Here is a 19157-nt window from a genome sequence, read left to right as displayed (position 1 = left end):
ACATTCAAGTATGCAAAGATGCAACGTTTGGTTTGGAAAGAGTTTTCCCAGGCAGTCGGGGGCTGTTTGCTGCCTGCTGGGAGCAGTGACCTGGAACTTGCCCCTTGCACCCCAAATCCCTGTACCAAGAGCTTCAAGGCATAGGACTAATTCATAAAACACTGCCAAATTTGCCTGATTAGACCCCTACTGGCACACAAAAGTTGCCCTTCCTTTGGAATGAACCCAACACTGCTGGCAAGGAGGCCTCTCCTTCTCCACGAACTTCCCCCTCACAGCCCTGCCCTACCAGCATGCCTCCCCCTGAGAGCTAGACTGCTTGGGCTGAGACGATGAGGTGATCTCTAACCCTGCCAGCCCAGAGCCTCCCCACTGCTGAGCTGCTACTAGCAACGTTGCTGAAGGGTGTGTTACCTGGTAAGGACACACCTTCACGGCGTGCTGGTCTGAGACGTGCACACACAGTCCCCTGAGCTAAGGAAACAACCTGCCACTTGAGGACAGGGCAGATATGAACCGGCCAACTCTCTTTCGCCCCCTGAACCTGATCTCCTCAGCTCAGCCCCTTCTTTATTCAGTGTGAGGGAAAGAGGCAAAGTTGCCATCTTGAGTAATGGGTTTTCTTCAATTCAGGGTTAGTCACAAGCCACATGGCGCAGGTGGTGTCCGCAGCACAGATGGCAGCACTGAGTTATCTCCAGGCTAAGAGTGTGGTTCATTATGTGCCGCTACATCAGGCTGGGGGTTCACAACTAACCCAGCACCAAAGGGAAGGAGGACACAAGTGCGGATCAAGGGCAGGGGCCATGCATGGCCTTGTCAGACTCCTGATGGCCTTTTGCACACTCCGAGTCACATGCCAAGTCTGTCAGCCAGACCCAATGCTGCTGCTGACACCAAGAGTGTCTCCCCAACAGACAGAGCTGTAGCAAGAAATTAGCACTCCCTCCCCTAGCCCCTACCTGATGGAAAGAGGGAGCAGAGCTGAGCGAAGCCCTGGAGAATGGCAATGCCACTGTGCCCTACTCCGCTATCAGCGTGCGTTTCTACTCTCCTGGCTCAGCTGTGACGGCGGGGCTGGGTGTAGCTAATCGGTGACTGTTCCCTGCAAAGTCTCCACACACACCCCAGCTCTGGTGTTCCAGATTTGGGGAGTGCCCAGGAGTCCCGGCTCACATCAGTGAGGACTGCATTATTTCTGGTGAAGCAGTGAAGAAGAGGGGTTGTGGCCCCTCCTGACATAAATAAGTCTGCTTGTGGAATGACTTATGGGCTAACTAGGGAGGTAGTTATGCAGCAGAATGAGTGCTGTGCCCTAGATCTCCCTCCCGCCTCTCCTTCCCCTTAACAGTCAATAATCCTCACATAAGAAAGGGGCGACACAACCACTTTTTCCTTTCTCCAGTTTCAGAAAACAAATAATGAAGGGAGATGCCCAGATCTACGAGAGGCTTTGCTGCTAGGACTCAGGTTGAGCTGGGCACTGCTGATTCCTGTAGCTGAGAGCCACGTGGACCTTTCCCCTTGTCTTGGATGGCAGAAGACCTCTGTCCTGCCACATCAATGCTGGCAGGACTTCCAAGTGTAATTAACTTGCCATGAGCATCCTATTCCTTTTGTCATTTTCCTCCTGATTCCAGACTACCTTCCTCAAAGTCCTGCGCGTGCCACAGGTCTGGTTCCTTAGATCATCTCCACTCCCTGGGATGTAACACAGCACCAATGGGAATCATCTGCTCTCCCTAGCACGGAGCCCTGCCCCACTCTGCAGGCTGCCTGCTCTCCTGGTAGGGTCTAGAAAAACATGATAGCCCTCAAAGCAGCAAAATTCCCCCATGCCCTCCCCATGCATCTCCTCTCCCATGTTCCTTGCGTCCCTGTTTGTAAGGACTTCCACTGATGCTGCCAGTTCAGCCAAGTGAGAAAGGCAAAGCTACTTTTCCTCTGTCCCGGAGAAAAATGTGGGAGGATCATTTTCTCCATGTGAGCACTTTCAGGGCATACCTAAGAAGGATGACTGTGACTTTGCTGCTTTCCAGCCTGAAAGTATCCAGCCTGGGTATCCAGCCTGGGTATCATCTCGCAGAGATCTCAAGCACATAAATACTGCTGTATATTTGAAGTGTCAGCTCTAAAAGGAGGCAAGACAGGCTGGTAACTGAAACATGGGCATCTGATTCAAAGCCAAAAGCATGACTCATGCCTCTTTTCTGGGCTTTGGAGCAGGCCAGCCAGAACAAGGACTTTGGGATTTAGACCTTTAGTGGTCACCAGAGAGCAAGGAATAGTTCAGAGAAAGTGAGCTTGGTATGGCTAAGGGAAAGTATTTTCCCACTACGCGAAAGAACTGGCAGCTGGTATTTCCTCAAAACAGGATCCACGTGATTTCAGCTGCCTTGAAAGGCCAAGGCTTGAGAACTATCAGATAAAATACACCCGGCCTAACTCTTCCTTGGGCTCCACCAGTGGAACCCCAACGAAATGAGCAGTGCAACAAACAGCAGAATTTAGCCCTGTGTTCCCTCCCCCCTGCCTAACATTCCCCACCATTTCCCAACCCCTAATTCTTGCACCCTTAACATCCTTTTCCTTTCTCCAGGTTTAAGAAAACCCTTTGCAACTAAAATCCTCCCCTTATTACCACCTCCTCCCTGACAGGAATGTGGTTTTGTAGAGTTCACTGCCAGTGCATAGGTCTCAGTGTTATCTTAGTCAGAAAGAAATAACCTGGTACCATATTTAGAGTGTATCTCCCAGAGGAAGCAACTTGATATTTGCAAATCACAGAAACTCTGTGACCCACGGTTCATAAAGCTCAAATACTTTACAATAGGTAGAACTTAAGTTACAATGGTGGTGTCCCCTGGTGAAGTTACCTTGGCCCTCCCTGTTACTCCCCAATTTGTTCATTATTATTAATGTCACTACAATAAATATCAGAACAGAATTGACAGCTTTTGGCCACATATCTTAAAGCATTATCCCACTCCTCTTTCACTTTTTGTCTTTGAAACTTTGATTTCTATCCTTATCAGTCATCAGAGGAGCCCTTAGGGACAAACCTTTTGGCTATGTGAGCAGCAAGGTAGTAAAAGCCATGCAGAAGGGTGGCTGTGGCATCAATAACCAGTGAGAAGGTGCCCCCAATCCCAGTGGCTATGTCTTTAAGGACAGAGGGAATGGCACAGATGGAGTAATAAGGGAAAGCAGCAAGGTGAAGGACAAATCCCATGGGGATGCTCAGGATCTTGTAGGTGAAAATTGCAACATCTTGAATATTTTCCAGAAAACCCTGCAGGATGTTGATGATGACTTTCCCCACATCACATGGGATGCTGATCAGCACCATGCTGATCTCTGTAAGGTAGAAAACCACCCCATTCCACAGGCTGTAGACTCCATCCAGAAGAGTACTGACAACCCGCTTGATAACAAGCCACAGAAAATGAAACATGAATTTCACTAGCTCCACAAACACGTAGATGAGGAGTTCCAGAAGTTTGATGAAAGGGGTGGCAATGATGCCAGCCACTTTTCTCACCAAGCCATTGTCTTTGGCCTCCTGGCTATCACTTGTTCCTGCTTGCTCTTTAGACCGGATCTGAGTAACAGCTTGCACTATTGCTTCCATTTTCTCCTGCCTTTGGTTATCTTCCCCACAGTTGCCCTTGAACAACCGAACTCCTGCTAGAAGCTGCTTCTCCAGCTCTCCCACTGCTAGGTCTGCCAAACTGTTTTCATCTTTCGTTTTCTTCACCAGTGCTAAAGACCATCCCTCTGGAGCATCACAGCACGCTGCCAGCCAGAGGGTCTCTGGCACTGACACCTTGCCATTAACTTGGATGTTGGAAGGAATAGCACCTACAAGGAGATACAGATGATCCTTCTTGGAACAATGAGGGACCAGAGCTTGCTCCACTACCCTCCTGATGTCTCTGTGCCAGCTTTTGCTGAGGGATGGGCTCAGAGGGACAGCGTTCGTCAGTGTGTAAGTGGCCATCTGGAAATCTTTCTCATTGAGCAAGCTGGGATTCAGCAGCCCTCTCTCATAACCAGAGCCCACATAGTCCGAAGTCAGGGCTTGATTTGCACCGAGGTTAGCCACAGAGCCAACAATATCAGCTTCATGTACCATCTCCTGCAGGTCATTTTCTGGATCATCTATCTGAAAGAGCAGAGAGAAGAGTTACTGAATGCAATTTATCTTCCTCGAAAGCAATGTGTAAAATAGACCGTGAAGTGTATTTTCCATCATGACTGCTACCACAGTGTTCCTCAGATCACATCCTGTACTCCTTCCTTATTTTCCTTTCAGTATTTCAGAGGTGCGTATGCTGTTCTTAGCTGTCCTGCCAAGCACATAGGTGCAGGGCAGGGATGCTTACAGTTCTGCACTTTGGTCCGCAGCACAGCATGGCCTGCAGAATTTCATCAACCATTGAGCACTAAGCCTCTAACTTGTGCTTGTTCTAGAAGATATTTTTTAAGAACAATAGATGGCTTGATTTAGGGCCACATTCATACCACCTAAGACGGTGGTACCTCCAGCTCACTAAAGCACCTTAAAATATGAATGAGCTGAGCTGTCAAATCCAAGCAATGAAGAAAAAAGCCATGATTTTTAAGGCATCTAAAGAAGGCATTTACCCCTCTCCATTCATTGTATAAGAAGCCAGAACCAAGTAGGGCAGCATGGCAGGTGACCTGAACTGTCCTTCACAGTCTTGAACGCAGACGCTGCAGTGAGGTCATAGGGCACTCTTAGGGCTTGTCTTTAACAGTCTGAACCTCACCCTTAAAGACCGCATACCTCCCAGGGGCAAAATGGCAGGGACACTGTCACCACAGGTCCTCGGTGGAATCTGTGCTATGTGCTCGTTTGTCATTCCTGCGCCATGGAGTTGGAAGCAGTAACTGCTGCACCGGGCATCCCTTCTGGAGCCTTACAGAGAGTCGTGCACCAGGAGGTAATAAGCAGTGGGAGCAAGAGCTCTTAAACACCATGGTGTGCTCAGGCCTTTTTCAGAAGACTACAGCTCTGTCTGCCCCTTAGTCACTCCTTTTTGACACTGTCTGCAGCCTTTCCAGAGGGGTGTACCAGACTGTAATTTTCTTCCTCAGATTAGAGGTTGTGTGTGTTGATAGAAATTCAGGGGTGCAGCCAGTCTCTGTAGTCACTGCCTCATGTGGTATCTGCTTAAAGGCCATGGCCCTGAACTCCCAACACTGTGCTGGCCCAATTAAATCTGCTGTCTTTGCTCCTGACCTAGAGACTGTTTGCTGCACTGTATAATATGCATTTTGGAAATGGATATGGCAGACAGTTCATATTCTACTTTGAATCACTCTCCGCTCATCCTTCCTAGTCCCTTGGCTCCTCTGTAATGCACTTGAACAGATGGTTCTGACCATTTATGTCCTTGAGACCTTTCATAGGGTTTGCACCCTCTTGGTACCTCAGCTTCCTGCAATATGTCTTGATAGCTATTATGTCTACGTCAGCTTCTGCTGAGAAACAGTGTAAAAGGGACAGTGCTAGTGATCATAAGTAGCTATCCATCATCCTTGTTGTGGAAATTGAGGTTTGGCTGGCCTCTTGCATCACCCAAGTCCCTGCAGCCTAGACTCAGGAGACTCTGCACTAAGGCTGGTCACAGTGTCATCAATATTAACCGTTTTTGAGGACCGCATTACCCCCATTTGCCTGCTAGGAGGTTTCAGCACTTTGTTTTGAAGCACCTGGTGCTTATTGCTACAGGGCTGAAAGGATCAGAGGCCTGACCCAGGTTAGTAACTATGTGCTGATGCACAAGTCTTAGTTTTTCTAAATGCACCACTTAAGAAAGACTTATTCTGTACTTCTGCTTTATTTTGCACCCTCTTCCTCATGCTCCCCAGCCTCTCCCTAAGGAGTGCAGCTGTCTGACAAGGCCAGATTTGTTGAGTAGCACTCCATAAAATCACAGCCCCTTCCTGGGCTTCCCCTGTTTTCCCTGTTTTGACGAGATGACAGTGTTGTGTCATGGGATGGGGGATGCACCTGGTACGTTTAATCACACAGTATATGCGAGGTGGGAGCAGGCACAGGTGCTAGGCTGTGCCTGGGAACTGCCTCTTGTACCAAGGCCCCTTTGAGCATAATGTCATTTCAGGGGCACCCATCCGCACTTGCTCCCATTGCAGATCAGTGCTGCAGTCTCTTTCCTGCTACAGGGACCTGCAGCCTTCTTGACAAATTAAAGAAAACAATGGAGGGAGATTGAGGTGCTGTACCACAAAAAGATGCAGACCTGAGACTAGTCAGCTCCGCCTTACTGTGGAGATTCCCAGCCTACTTTAAGCATATGGAATAAACTTAAATTTCTCTGATTATGAGCTAGTGCACGCAAACTTTAAGATGCCTATTAAGTAAATATGTTTTCAGGTACCTGTTCAGCTGCAGGATTTTGCACATACCATTGAGATTGTTTAGGTGCAATTAAAAAAGAACAGGAAATACGTGGCCGCATGTTGTTCATACGTCAGAAAACAAAAGCAGGCTCTGACATCACCAAGGGCTGTTGCTTTATAATAACTCATATTATGCTTTGCAATAACTCGTGTTATTGAGCTTTTTTTGCCTCCTCTGACAGAGCCCCAGAGGCAAGCTGTCTCCAGCACTATATTTAATCTGCATGCAAGCTGCCTTTCCTCAGTGGCTCAGAAAGCTTTTGGTTCGTGGCACAGGCAAGCATATCTGCATTCATGGAGTCAGCCATGAATCTACCTGTCCAAAGAATCTGTAATAGCTAAGGGCAAGCTCCAAGCAGACATGTAAGCACCTTACTCTTGGGGAGATTCAAGAATAAATTACATATCTAGATACCTGTACAGATCTGAGTCCAACCACCTAACAATATTATATGTGTTTATCCTTGCAATACACAAGGTGAGAGCTGTCATTTTACAGAAGGGGCAGAGGAGGATTAAAGGCAGATTTCCATTACAGGCAACAGCTTGACTGAAAAATTGAGGCAGGCATAGAGATGTTATGTCAGCTAGTTTCAGTCAAGTTTCTTCATTTAACAACACAGGACACTCACCTCCCACCTTCCCTACCTTAGTACTTACAATCCCAGGCAAACTTCAGCATCCCACTCCACAGCATTTTCCTCACTACTGCCTCAGGCATGCTTACATCTTTGATTGCAGTGGAGATATTTCATTTAGCCTTAGTGTGGGATTCATTTCCCAGGAATTAGGCACAATGCATCTTACACCAAGGTTTCTGTTGTAGGAAGTTCACGTGAATTGCCTCAGAAGTACCTGTTTCTCCTGACTGACTACCAAGAGAGATGAAAAGAGTAGCTCAGATGCAAACCTCTGTGGTAGAAAGGGTCTATAGCTGGGTGACAGAAAGCCCACCTTGGTCATCTAGCTGATGGTAGTCAGCAAGTAAATGAAAGGACAAGGAGACTCATCCAGCTTATTGTATTTTAAGACAGAAAAAGCAGCTCCAGAGTTCTCCATCTCTCTCTAAGGCACAAAGAGAGACAGACATAAATACAGTTTTTAAATGACTGAAATCAGAGGAGGTGAAACCCACCTAAGTAATTTGCTCTTGACCCCTGAAGAAACCTGTGGCATAGCAGGTTTTCAAACCCAAGCCTGGGGCATCACATCAGTATCCTGCTTATCAGACTACCCTTCCTGTTCTCTAATTTTTCACAATCTTCATTGCTGAATTAATTCAGTTTCCAGCTGCCAATCAGCAGTGGGTGGTGCTGACATTCCTCTTGTTTCCCATCCAATTACTGCCTCTGTGCTACATTTGGCATTTGTTTCTCAGACACGCATTCCTGAGGAGGTAGGCATGCAAGGAGTGAGACAGTGCCCTCACAACTTACATCACGATCTATTACAAAAAAGCATGTGACAACCCTTAGTCAGTCATCAGACTGCGCAGAGCATTTTTACAGTGATTTCTTCCTGCTTGCTGCATCCCTGCATGTGCATGTAAGCAAACACATGTCACTATGCAGCTATGCCTGTTTGTACCTGGCTATCCCTGTCTCAGTTAGGAAGCTATTCAGAAAATAGCCAGTGTAACCTTTTGGGGTTATGTTGCAGAGCAGGTGTTGCAAAGTGTTCCTTTTAGTGATCATCTGAGCTTTTTTAAGTATCTGACTTAGCCTTGATAAGAACATGCAGAACAGGTGTGAAATCTGTTCCCCACTTTCTCCCTTCCAGATCCTGCATAGCAGATGCCTGAGAGATGTGTACGTGCTTTTTTTCTTGAGAGACTTCTAGGAATTTTTTAGTCCTGATTTCTTCCTCTGACAGATTCCTCTGCCAAATTGCTTCTCCTAGTTTTCTTCCTTGAACTGTGGCTCCTCCACTGAACTACACAGCTGCTATCTTTCACCACAGAGGTATCTGTATTTCAGTAATGGGTGAAGGGGACTCCTGCACATATTGTAGCTGACAAAATGAAAACTACAGTATGGTCATGTTGTTGAGTATGGTTCCTTCATTCATATGTGTGAACTGGAAGGCCAAAACAACAGCAAAGAAAACTTATATCCTGTCATTTCCTGGCTTTTGGGTGCTGGACTCCTTTCACTCGTGTTCTCTGCATGCAGTGTGTCATGGATCAGCCCAGATATGAGCCTCCACTGCTCACCCAAGGCATGGTCCTTTTTAACGAGAAAGAAAATGGAGTGGCCTGTCCAGCCACTTAACAGCCTTGCTCCTGCCTTCATCCCATCTCTGTACTCTAGTAAGTGGGTCTACAGCCAACGGCCAGGCCATAAGGACTTGAGCATGCAATTAGCTGTGGGCAAATTCCCTGAGTAAATGTTTTTAAACAAAATAAGAATGGCTTCCAACCCCTAGGACTGTATTGGGGAAATTAGTATAAGCAGGACGGAGATGATCTTTGCTCTGCCCTCCCTGTTCCCCCAGTGATGCCACCTGATGTGATAGAGGTGCTTTCAGTCTTGTGGCTCAGTAAAGATGCCCCCCATCCACAACACAGCTTCCTCTAAGTTGGCCATACTGAGATCTTTCCTTGTGGTCAAAGGCTAAGTCTTGCTTAGGAAGCATTTCCACAGGTAAAGCATTTTTGCCCAAGGCTCTCTGGTCCTCAGTAAAGCTCTGCATCTTGTCTGTCTAAATCAGGAGTCAGATGTGTGTGGTTGCTGTGTATCCTTCCAAATAAGAACAATGGTGTCAGTTAAAGGATGTTTTTGAGTTGAAAAAGAACAAAACAAGCAAGCCAGAGTAAAAAGGAGGCAAAAGAATCCAGGGGACTTTTCTTGTTTAGCAGAGGTCAGAGTAGTTTGCTCCATGGAAGAAAAATCCTCAAAGCTCTCAGTTTATTCACACTACCACTGATCAGTATGGCCTAAGTCAGACCCTGGTGTAACAGGGAAAAGATCCACAGCAACCCATGGGGTTACACTAGTGCAAAGTCAGAGCAACTAAAGGTAGAGCCTAGCAATAATTTTGGGGGCTCAGGTAGATTTCTGAAGCAGGAAATGTAAGAATTGTGGCTCAGGTGTTAGCAGATGCAAGGGGGGGGGGGGCATCACTAGGTGAGGTGTGAAGATGGAAGTGGCAAGGGACAGAGCAAGCTGGCTGCAGAGAGGTGTTGGGGACCTGAGCAGGGAACCTGCTGTGAAGGGACTTTGAGGAGTTCAAAGAGCAGAAAAGGCATTTGAGCCTGCACAGATGCAGAAGCAGCTCTGGTGAGTCAGACTGCAAGGAGCAGGAGGAGATATGGTGGCTAGAGGTGACGATGGCTGTCGGTGGCTGAGGCAAATGGGAATGGATCTCATCTCTGCCACTTTGCCTTGCTGTCTCCACCGCACAGACAGCAGATGTTTACTTGTCTAGGTCTTCTTTGCTCTTTAAAAATTCATCACACTTCCTCAACTCCATAATGACAGAGTCTGCAAAAAGGCTTCCCTCTGTTTAAAAAGAGCAAGCAGACACCTCCTACAGGCATCTGCAAAGTGGAAGGAAAGCAGATCAAAAAGCCCCCAGGAACTCCTGCAATTAAAAACCCAGCCCTGAGAGCAGGGAGATGGTCCAAGGTGAAGACAGGGGTTTTAGATCCCTGCCTTCACTTCCTACGACCTTGTGGGAGGTGTTTAAAGCCTTAGTATTTCATCACCCCAATAGGAAAATGAACAACAGTCACTCTTTTGGGACAAGGATGGAGCTTTGTTTCTGAGTACATACAGCACCTAGCACGTGAGAGCCCTGCTCACAAACAAGCTGCTCTCATAACACGACTGTTTATGGTCTAACAGAGCACCCTCATGTATTGTCAATCTTTCTTGAGCTGAATAGACAAGGGTAGCTTGGTGTCTGCTACAATATTCCCCGTGCTCACTGCTGAAATAACTGCAATATTGCAGAAAACTCAGGTAAAGTGTGCTTGTTCTCTTAGTGCACAAGCAATTTTTTAAGGATTCCCTTTAAATATAACAGCCTGAAGGACCTGGTTAAACATGTCAAGTGCCAGAAGAGACAAAAAACACTGCGGCTGTAGTGATGTTCTCTTTATACTGCACAATTCTGACTTGACTGAAACATTTCTATTCCAGGACACAGTAATTCACTTCCCTATCCTGTATCTGCAACAGAGGGACACAACAAAAAGCTGCCATGTCAACTTGGTGAGCCACAAATGTATGTTTTATTCCTGTGCAGTGAAGCTAAAGAGCTCTTATCAACACCGGGATCATGCTGGCAACCAACCAAACTTCAGCTTGACACTGAAATGTTTAACCCCATTATCCACCAGCAGTGCTCCCTGGCTGTGATAGCTAGCTAAACAAGACAAACAGATCCTACAGGGTAAAAGATGATTTTCTTTTCCCCTCACATTCCATAGCGGATGCAGCAGCCTCTCAGTTTTCATTGTAAGCTCCGTGGGACAAGGAACTATTTGTCCACTTCCAAGCACAAAAATAAGTTGGTTGTGGTAAATTAATATTAAAAGAGGTTCCACAAGCTCTTGACTCCTTTGCAAAATCCCATCCCCAGCTAATATCTTCACCCCAGAGGAAATGTTCTCAAGGAACATATGCTTTACAGTGAAGGAAAGGCTGACTTACCTGCGGTTCAACCAGCCAGTCCTCCTCCTCATTTTGGGCTGGTTTTGCGTACTTAAAAGCTGAATAAAGAGGAATTTTGTCCTTAGTACTGTAGAGGGTTGCAAACCGTGGCTCTTTGTTGTACTGCTGACAGATTTTCACATGGAACGGCTCGGTAAATCCTTCTGGTGGGATTTGTCCAGAGAAGAACACATTACATTCAGCAAAACCAGTTTCATCCTCTCCAACAACTCTGCCCTGGGAAAAGCCTGGGAAAACTGAGAGGCAAAGCAAAAATAAAATTGACGTCTTCATGGTCCACTCCCTTGAGCTGAGGGAAGCCCTATCCGTCTCTGCTGGATTCAGCAAAGGACCTGTGCTCTGAGCCCATGCAGCAGTGAAGCCAGAAAGCGTCTGGAATTCGGGTGTAGTGTACAAGGGAAATGAAATATGAAACCACAGCCGTTCCCTTCAGGGAGCGAGCGCTTTCTGCAGGCAGCACATTGTGAAACCAAACGTGCGCGAGGCTGCGCTGACACACGCTGCAGACACCAACTGCCCCAGGGAGACAATGCCAAGCAATCTGAAATCATCGGGGCTAATTTGGAAGAGGAGGAGGGAACTCCATAGCAGTGCAGGTCTGTAGCTGAGCAGCATCAACTGTCCAGGCTGGAGCCCAGCACCGGCGGGGGTGTGGTGTGCTGCATTGCAGCAAAGTCCCCAGGAGTTTTGGCTGACGCAGCCAGAAGTCTTCCTGGGGCTGCCAGGGGGATGCTGCAAAGTCAGATCCACCACCCAGAAGAAGGTGTTAGCTGCCCTCTCCAGCCACAAGCCTGGCCAAGAAAGAGGGAGAAAGAGGGAGAGAGAGGTAGCAGGATATTGGCACTGCTGAGAGTCCACTTTGCCCCTTTTTGGGGTATCTATCACCACTATTTCTGCCAGCCATGTGCTGCAAAGGAGCCTGGGGAAAGCATTCTCCTCCCATCTCTCTGGAAGCTGTACAGGGCATTCAAAATCCTCCTGTAGAGCAGTATCACCTCACCTTGGCAGAAACGCCCTCAGAAGAGATTAACAAGAGGCAGAAAGATACAGACCCTCAAATCACATACCCTTAATCAACACACACCTCTGAATGTTTTAGCCAAACATATAGAACTGGCAAAAAAAAAGCTACTTAAAGGGAATGAAACCACTCCTCTGCGGTTATGATCAACAGAGGTATTATCTGCCCAGTGAATAGCTGCTTATGACACCTAGGCTACTTCTAGGTAAAAGGCTGTATTACTTCAGTGACTGGCAGAATTAATGTTTTCAGAAGACTGGGGACAGAGAGGAGACTACAGAGCATTTCCTCAGAGCCAAGAAAATATGCAATTTCCCACCCAAGAAGTTAGATATGATCAGATGTATTGCCAACAACTTCCTCCTCTCACCTTAAAAAATTCTAGGTGCCAATAAGGTGCAGGTCCCTTTTAGACAACACTGTTTTATACTGTTACCATGATTTCCAAGAACTTCCAAGTGCTACAAACCCACAAGTGCTCTGCAAACTAGGGAAGGAGTAGCCTATACTGCAAATGAAGAAATGGGACAGAGGGCAGTTCAAATGACTGGTCACGGTCAGAGAAGGAGCCTGTAAAAGAGCTAAAAATAGACTGAACTCTAAGACTTTATGCAGAGATGACTTCTAGAAGTACCAAGGCAAGGAAATACGTCAGCACCTTTTAATGTGATGTTATCAGCTGGGGGAGACAGAGGCAGGCTGGACAGGCTAGGGAACAACAGGAAATGTGGTAAGTGGGCTTGTTTTGTTTTCAGACAGATGCCTGGTCACCTAGCCCTGACAGAAAGAGTTAGTCACATTCAGGAAAGATGATGGAAATGAGAATGCAGACACAACCTGACCTGAATACAGCAGCTCCAGAACACAGGCTCAAAATGTCATTTTCCTGGATGTAAAAAGGCTCCTGGCAAATGAAGAACTGAAGCTAAACCTGAGCAACTAGATGCTGATCTGATCCCAGCCTTGCAACTGTCCAGGCAGCAGAAGGAAATGTTCTCCTGAGTGTTGTAAGCCCTGCTCCCAAGGAGAACCTAGGTCTGGCAATGCAGTCAAACACCTGCTCTAAGAGTGACATGCATTATCCCAGGTTAGGCATGCTACCAAGGTAAAGGTAGCATGAGGTGTTTCAAGATAGGCATGACAGCAACCAGCATGCGATGTTTTCAACCAGGGAACACTGACATCCTGCCTCTTTCCTGAACTTAGGCATCAACCAGCAAGTGGGCAGCCTCTCATTTCTCAGGAAAGCTGGCACGGAGCTACAGTCCTTTACTCCCTGCTCCCATTTTCTCTGTAAGCTAAGCCCCTTTCCAGGAGAAAACTCAAGGTTTGTGTGGCCAGTTTCTTCTTAATTTAAGGTAGCTGTTGTGACCCTTAAGCATGGGACTGTAATATGTCCTTCTGTTCTTGTTAATGTTATTATTACTAAAAAGATCAGGTGCTGCCATCATGGTGTGGGACTCTCTGCGCCAGGCAGATAAAGGCCAAAGGACTGCCTTGCCCTGGGAAGACTACACTGTCAGACAAGGGCTGGCAGAGGAGCCGAACAACAGTGAGAGGAAGCACATCAGCGTTTCAGAAAACTCAGTGCTCCCGTGTCTTATCTGCTATCCGGCACCTTTATAGGCATCACAGCAAAAGGGAGTATTAAGATCAGATATGAAAGAATGGCCTGAAAGACCCTTAAGGCTGTTTGTGTGAGACAAGCAGAAGGGTCCCGGGAAGATGTACATGGGGTTGGAAGTGAGCTGTGTGAGAGGAGGCCTGGGAGCATGGCCTCCCTGGACCCAGGGGCTGCCTCCTCCACACCACTGAGGACAGCAGAGTGCCACAAACCCGAGGGGGCTGGCTGTGAAGATGACTACTTGATGTTTGATGTAACCAAAAAGAGGAAGCCCATGGAGGATGCGAAGAGGGAGGTGATGTGGTCAAAGGGACAGGTGAGAAAAGTGACCTCTGAGCAGCAGTTACAGGTGTGTGGGTGGACAGGAAAGGCTGTACGCAAGGGATGGTAGGCACACAGAATTTGCAAGGCATGACAGAGATAAAGTACATTGGGGGAAAAAGCTTAAAGACAGAAATTGGAGAAAGGCAAGAACAAGGAAGGAGGAAAGAATCTAGAAAGTGGTGTTGGCAGAGAAAGAGAAAGAGATTAGGGCAAAAACTGGAGCTGAGAGGGATCTGCATGCCTTAAAAATGGGGAGTACTAAAGAAAGGTTAAGAAGAACGAATAAGAAGAGGTGTGAGGAAACCCAGGAGACAGAATGTGATGGGTCAAGTGAAGGGACAAGAGAGAGAACCAAAGAAAGGTCTTTGCTTCTGTGATGAGAAAATGAGGAAAAAATGAGGAGGAGGGGGAAAGGAGGATGAAAGGAAGCTGTCATTGATCTAATGAAGACAACCAGTCCTCTTCTTCCCCAAGGGTCTCAGGCACCAAAATGAATGTCTCAAAGATGAGAACACTTCCCTAAAAGTTCGTGTGACGTGAACCTGAAAAACATGTCAGTATTCAAACCCCGCAGCAACAAGAAGCTGCCGGGCTTGTTTGCCTGCTTTCCCACACTGTGCCTCCAGCCCTGTCCCTCAGTTCACATGGCCGACACTGGATTTGCTGCAAATAGTTTCTTCCTCCCAACATGCCAAACCCCTCTAATCTAGTCTATCCAAAGCATACTTGACCCTAAATATTTTTCCAGGCCTGACCTCCTGTCTCCTGTCATGACCTCTGGGCAGGACTGTGGTACTGTACATTACTGTCTCATTCTTCTGAGAAGAAAGGGAAGAAGAAAGCAATCCCAAGCGTGAGCAGTCCCACTGGAGCAACCCCATTTGATTCACTGGAGATCCCACTGCTGAAGATTTGGCTTGGAACATGACAGTCCCAGTGCACATGCCACTACATGTCCTGCCTCTTTGTTGTCTCATGGGGAAAGAGTCTCTTTAAAATTAGCTTAAAAACTCAGTCTGGAAAAAGAGCCCAGTGCTGAGCTAGGGAGAAAAGGAGGAGTGAAATCATTTTTATGCTCAAACTAAGAGATTTGGGATGGGGAGGGGGCATCCTCATGCCTTCCCTATGCCACCCCTCATCCTGGGAAGAATGCCTCATGGCCAACAGTGCTGCTTCACTGCTCACCTTCAGACCCCCTTTGCCTTGGTGCTTACAGAAAAGGTGGGCAAGGCGTGGCCACTAATCACCTAGAGATTAGTGCCAGTGATGCTGATCTGGTTTCATTATTTCCACAGACTTCTTCCTGGGCGTACTGACCGCAGCAGCCAGGGGATACCTTTCAGTGCTGTCACAGCTGAAATAAGAACAGAAAAAGACAGGGAGGATTAAGACTAGAAGGTGACATAAAATGATGGAAGTTGTCACCTGTGGTGCCCAGCCATAGGAAGAGGGTGAAGATGGGGAATGGTGAGGCATTCACACTGCTGTCTGGACTATAGCATCTTTAGGATGGGGACCAGGTCTTGTGGGCTTGTACAGAAGCTTGCACAGTGAGAGCCTGATCCTGACAGGGGTTTGGAAACCAGGAAGTATAAATGTATTGTATAAATACTGAATAAAATTAATAAAACCCAGAGGCTACATTCTTTGGCACTTTATCACAGCCTTAAGACTCAGAATATTTCTGTTAAACTTCAGGCTGTTAGAAACAAGCATAACAAAGATCCTGTGTTTGACAGCAGAAGTTGAATAGATTTATACTAGCAGAACAAGGCAACATTTTTAATCATGCAAATAATTAACTATTGGAATGAGTTATTTAGGGATGTGCTGAAAGCTCCAACATTTTCGTTCATTAATCCAAGATTTAAAGAGATGATGCTTTTTAACAGAATTTATTGACTACAATAAAAGAACAGATGGTTCAAATTTCATGGTCTTTGTTTTACAGTTCATCAGTTTATCATAGCCATAATAGTTTCTTCACAACTTAAATCTGTTTTTAACAGGAAAGTCAGTCACTTGTGTGCTTTTCTCCTAGGTATTATTGCTTACTATTCATTTTTATTTGTTTGTTAATATTTTATTTTTCAAAAGTCCTTTGTGGTTCAGTCAATGGTGAGACCTTGCTGCACTAGGTGTTCTGTAAAACCAAGATGTGAGAAAGTTCCTTACAGTGTACATTGACAGAAGACTAATGGGTGGGAATAAAATTAGAAGTACAGACTTGTTAGGATTACATCATCTCAGAAGAGGCAATGTGAAAGCCATAACTCCTGAGAAAGCTAAACCTGTTGGCAAGGTCCAGAAGCTTTCATCAACAGTGAGATAGCAACCACACGCAGGACTGCCTGTCTCTAGCAATGCAGCCATATTTTGGAACTAAGGAGCAGGAGGAGGAATGAGATATTCTGGATTAAGGGTTTAGCCGGGCCAGTGGGGAGCTCTATCCAATAGACAAGGCACAGTTACAGCTGCCCCCCAGTTCTCATGCACTCTGTGAGGCCAGGCAGCGTGGCACCTGCCTTCACAGAGCTACAGGGCAGATGCCTACACTGAACCTCATTACTCTTCATAGCCTAAGCAGACAAAAAGGCACTTCTCCTAGGCTATAAAGAGTATGATTTGTGTCATCCTTGATGGCTACATGAGGATGAGATGACATCCTCAAGAAGTGCCTGTATCTCTGCACTGGCTACAGAGTGAGCCCAAGATGTCTATAGTTAGTCGGATAAACCTTGGACAGGCTCTGACATATTTCTGCAATCAGAGGTATTAAGTGTTCTTGTAAAATCTAATGCGTTGGCTGTTCTAGGGAAGAGCGAGTAGGTCTTTCTCCATGCTCCTTTCAGGCCTTGGCCTTGCTACTGAAATACACTGCTTCTGCTACTAGAGTTTACAGAATTGCTTCTGTACACTACAGTCAGTACAGATCATCACCTTTAAAAAATAAGAGAAGCTGTGCTTTTAGATGCAGTAACTGACCGAAGGATGGAAGGAAATACTGGCCTTAAAATATTGCTTTAAATAAATGGGTGGCTGGTTGGGATCTTAGATTGAATTGCAAGTGCAAAACTCTAGGTCTCTGGAGAGCAGACCTGGGAGACTTCTGATTTTGCACACAGTTTAAATGAAGAAAAGAGACTGACTTTATAGGCTCTACTCAGAACGTCTATTCTGGGATCTGCTGTGTAACTGTTACCAATTACTTACACCGTCCGATTTAACTTTCTTGGGAGGTGGCAGTAACTTGTCTGTGGCTCTGCAACAGTTGTCATATATCACAGCTGCTGAGGAGGTATCCAGTCCCTGATCCTATGGTTCATCAGGTGATATTTACAGTGCATGCTCAGCTTCAGTACTGTGATGTCTCTTGTTTAGACCTTTTCCCACTCAGTACAATCAAAGATCTCTGGGTAGGTACCATGGCTCCCTAGACAATGCAGCAGAAGAATTAGGTATTGAAAGAACAGAATTCATTAAAGTCAGGACCTTAAATGGGGACTCTCTTAAGATAAACAGTAACTAATGACAAAATATGAGGTTTAGGCACTGCTCCCCAGAAAGCATTAAAAGCCTATCTATGTTTAAAATTTGTAGCCATGAATCTTTTCTTGGATGCAGGCACCCAATCCAAGCTAAGTTTGTTCTCTCTCTCTTAACCTTAGTATTAGCTCCTATGAGACTGAGGTTTTAGTCCTTCTCCTGTCTAATAGGCACTAGGGTTTGCAGTCAACTGTCTCACTCCCACAAGAGTGCTCCAGTCGCTGTTCTGCTGCCCTGAGACTCTTGCAGTTTCTCCTCAATTGTACTTTGCATAAATGATTGTCTACTCAGGAAATCAGAAAGCAAAACACAGGACCTTTCAGTCCTGTAGTAAAGCACTAGAGCAAGAGCATCATCAGTCCAGCCTTGCTTTCATGAGGCTGTACTCATTGGTGGAATAGCTGACCCTGGTCACCACCTCGCTCACCAGCTGGGACCTGTGCCTAGGAACAAGCCCTGTCAAGAAGATTTAAACTTGGCCTCCAACATCTCTTCTGGGTATTTTAACCAAGAGCTACAGCATACGAGGCGGACTTCCCTGCATTTTTTCTCTCAAGCTTGCCTTTGAGTACACCCAGCTGGTGAGGTCACAAGAATGAACTCAAATTATTGAATTCTGCTCAGAAAAGGCCTGTCAAACCTGAGATGGTTTTGTTCAGAGTCAACAGCAGACACTCAGGATCCAAGAGAATTTAGGAACTTCCAAGTTTTGATTTCTGGGATTCAGGTCCTTGTGAAACCAGTCCATTCAGTTGGCTTTCCTCTGAACCTAGAATCCATTCATTGACTTTTCTTTTAGAAGATGAATTCTGTTCAAAGAACAGCAAAGTGTGAGAAGTACTTACAGTCACTTTGAGCAGCAGTCTGTGCCTGAAGCCATGACATGGTGCTCTCAATATCCTGTACGCAGCACCTAAACGAACAGGAATTACCTGGAGAGTGTCTGGTGTCACGTATTGCCATGTCAGAGCAAAGCAATTGCAGCAGTGTTCTCACCAGGAACCCCCAGTCCTATTTTCCCCCCAGTGCAATGCAGTGCATTACAACTCCACGTGTTTAGAGCTCAACATGTTTCCCTAAGCCTGATGTGGAGCACTGTGAGGCCTACCTAGCAGAGATTGTAGAGATTATAGCTGGTAAAGATTGCCATCAGGAGTAGGCAGGCTCAAGACAGATAACACAATGAAAACTGGAAGAGCGGGGAGAGATGTGAATAGTCAAGAATGTGCATTCATCGCACTCCAACCATTCCTGTCCAAGCCCTACCCCCACTGGGCACCAGCTCTGCCCATGCTATATCTGCACTGCTCAGAAACAGCTGTGCGTTGGCAGGATTCGCCACCACCCACAAGCAGCAACTGGTAAACGACCAGGACCTCCTCCCTCTATTTCTACTTAAAATTTTTATCTGTGAGGAAGGCGAGACAAAGATACTAATGGCAAACTAATGCAGTAATGGATAGGAGAGATGACGTCAACCTACTTAATGTGCGTGTTTTTGTGTGTGAGCAGCATG

The 19157-nt window shown here is 46.4% G+C and overlaps 1 protein-coding gene across 1 annotated transcript; it reads right to left on the bottom strand.

The window, feature by feature from the left end:
* Nucleotides 1-2584: 2584 nt before the first annotated feature.
* ENDOD1 (endonuclease domain containing 1) lies at nucleotides 2585-11419 on the bottom strand. Its single transcript, XM_013955980.2, has 2 exons — nucleotides 11106-11419; nucleotides 2585-4165 (listed from the first exon to the last, which is right to left on the bottom strand). Exons 1-2 carry the CDS (start codon nucleotides 11397-11399, stop codon nucleotides 3032-3034), a joined length of 1428 nt encoding a protein of 475 aa, XP_013811434.1. The 5' UTR covers nucleotides 11400-11419; the 3' UTR covers nucleotides 2585-3031.
* Between the last annotated feature and the right edge of the window lie 7738 nt (nucleotides 11420-19157).

This window comes from Apteryx mantelli, chromosome 1 (genome assembly GCF_036417845.1).
Source record: "Apteryx mantelli isolate bAptMan1 chromosome 1, bAptMan1.hap1, whole genome shotgun sequence".
In the NCBI taxonomy this organism is placed as follows: domain Eukaryota; kingdom Metazoa; phylum Chordata; class Aves; order Apterygiformes; family Apterygidae; genus Apteryx; species Apteryx mantelli.
Note: the sequence above shows the minus strand (reverse complement) of the source record. Positions and strands in the feature narration are given on the sequence as shown.

Bases quoted from the DNA above. Each gene is read 5' to 3' on its own strand.
- ENDOD1 (XM_013955980.2), bottom strand. From the start codon at position 11,399: ATGAAGACGTCAATTTTATTTTTGCTTTGCCTCTCAGTTTTCCCAGGC. The intron at 4,166-11,105 runs GTAAGTCAGCCT...CTGCTCTTTCAG, and splicing joins ACTGGCTGGTTGAACCGCAG to ATAGATGATCCAGAAAATGA.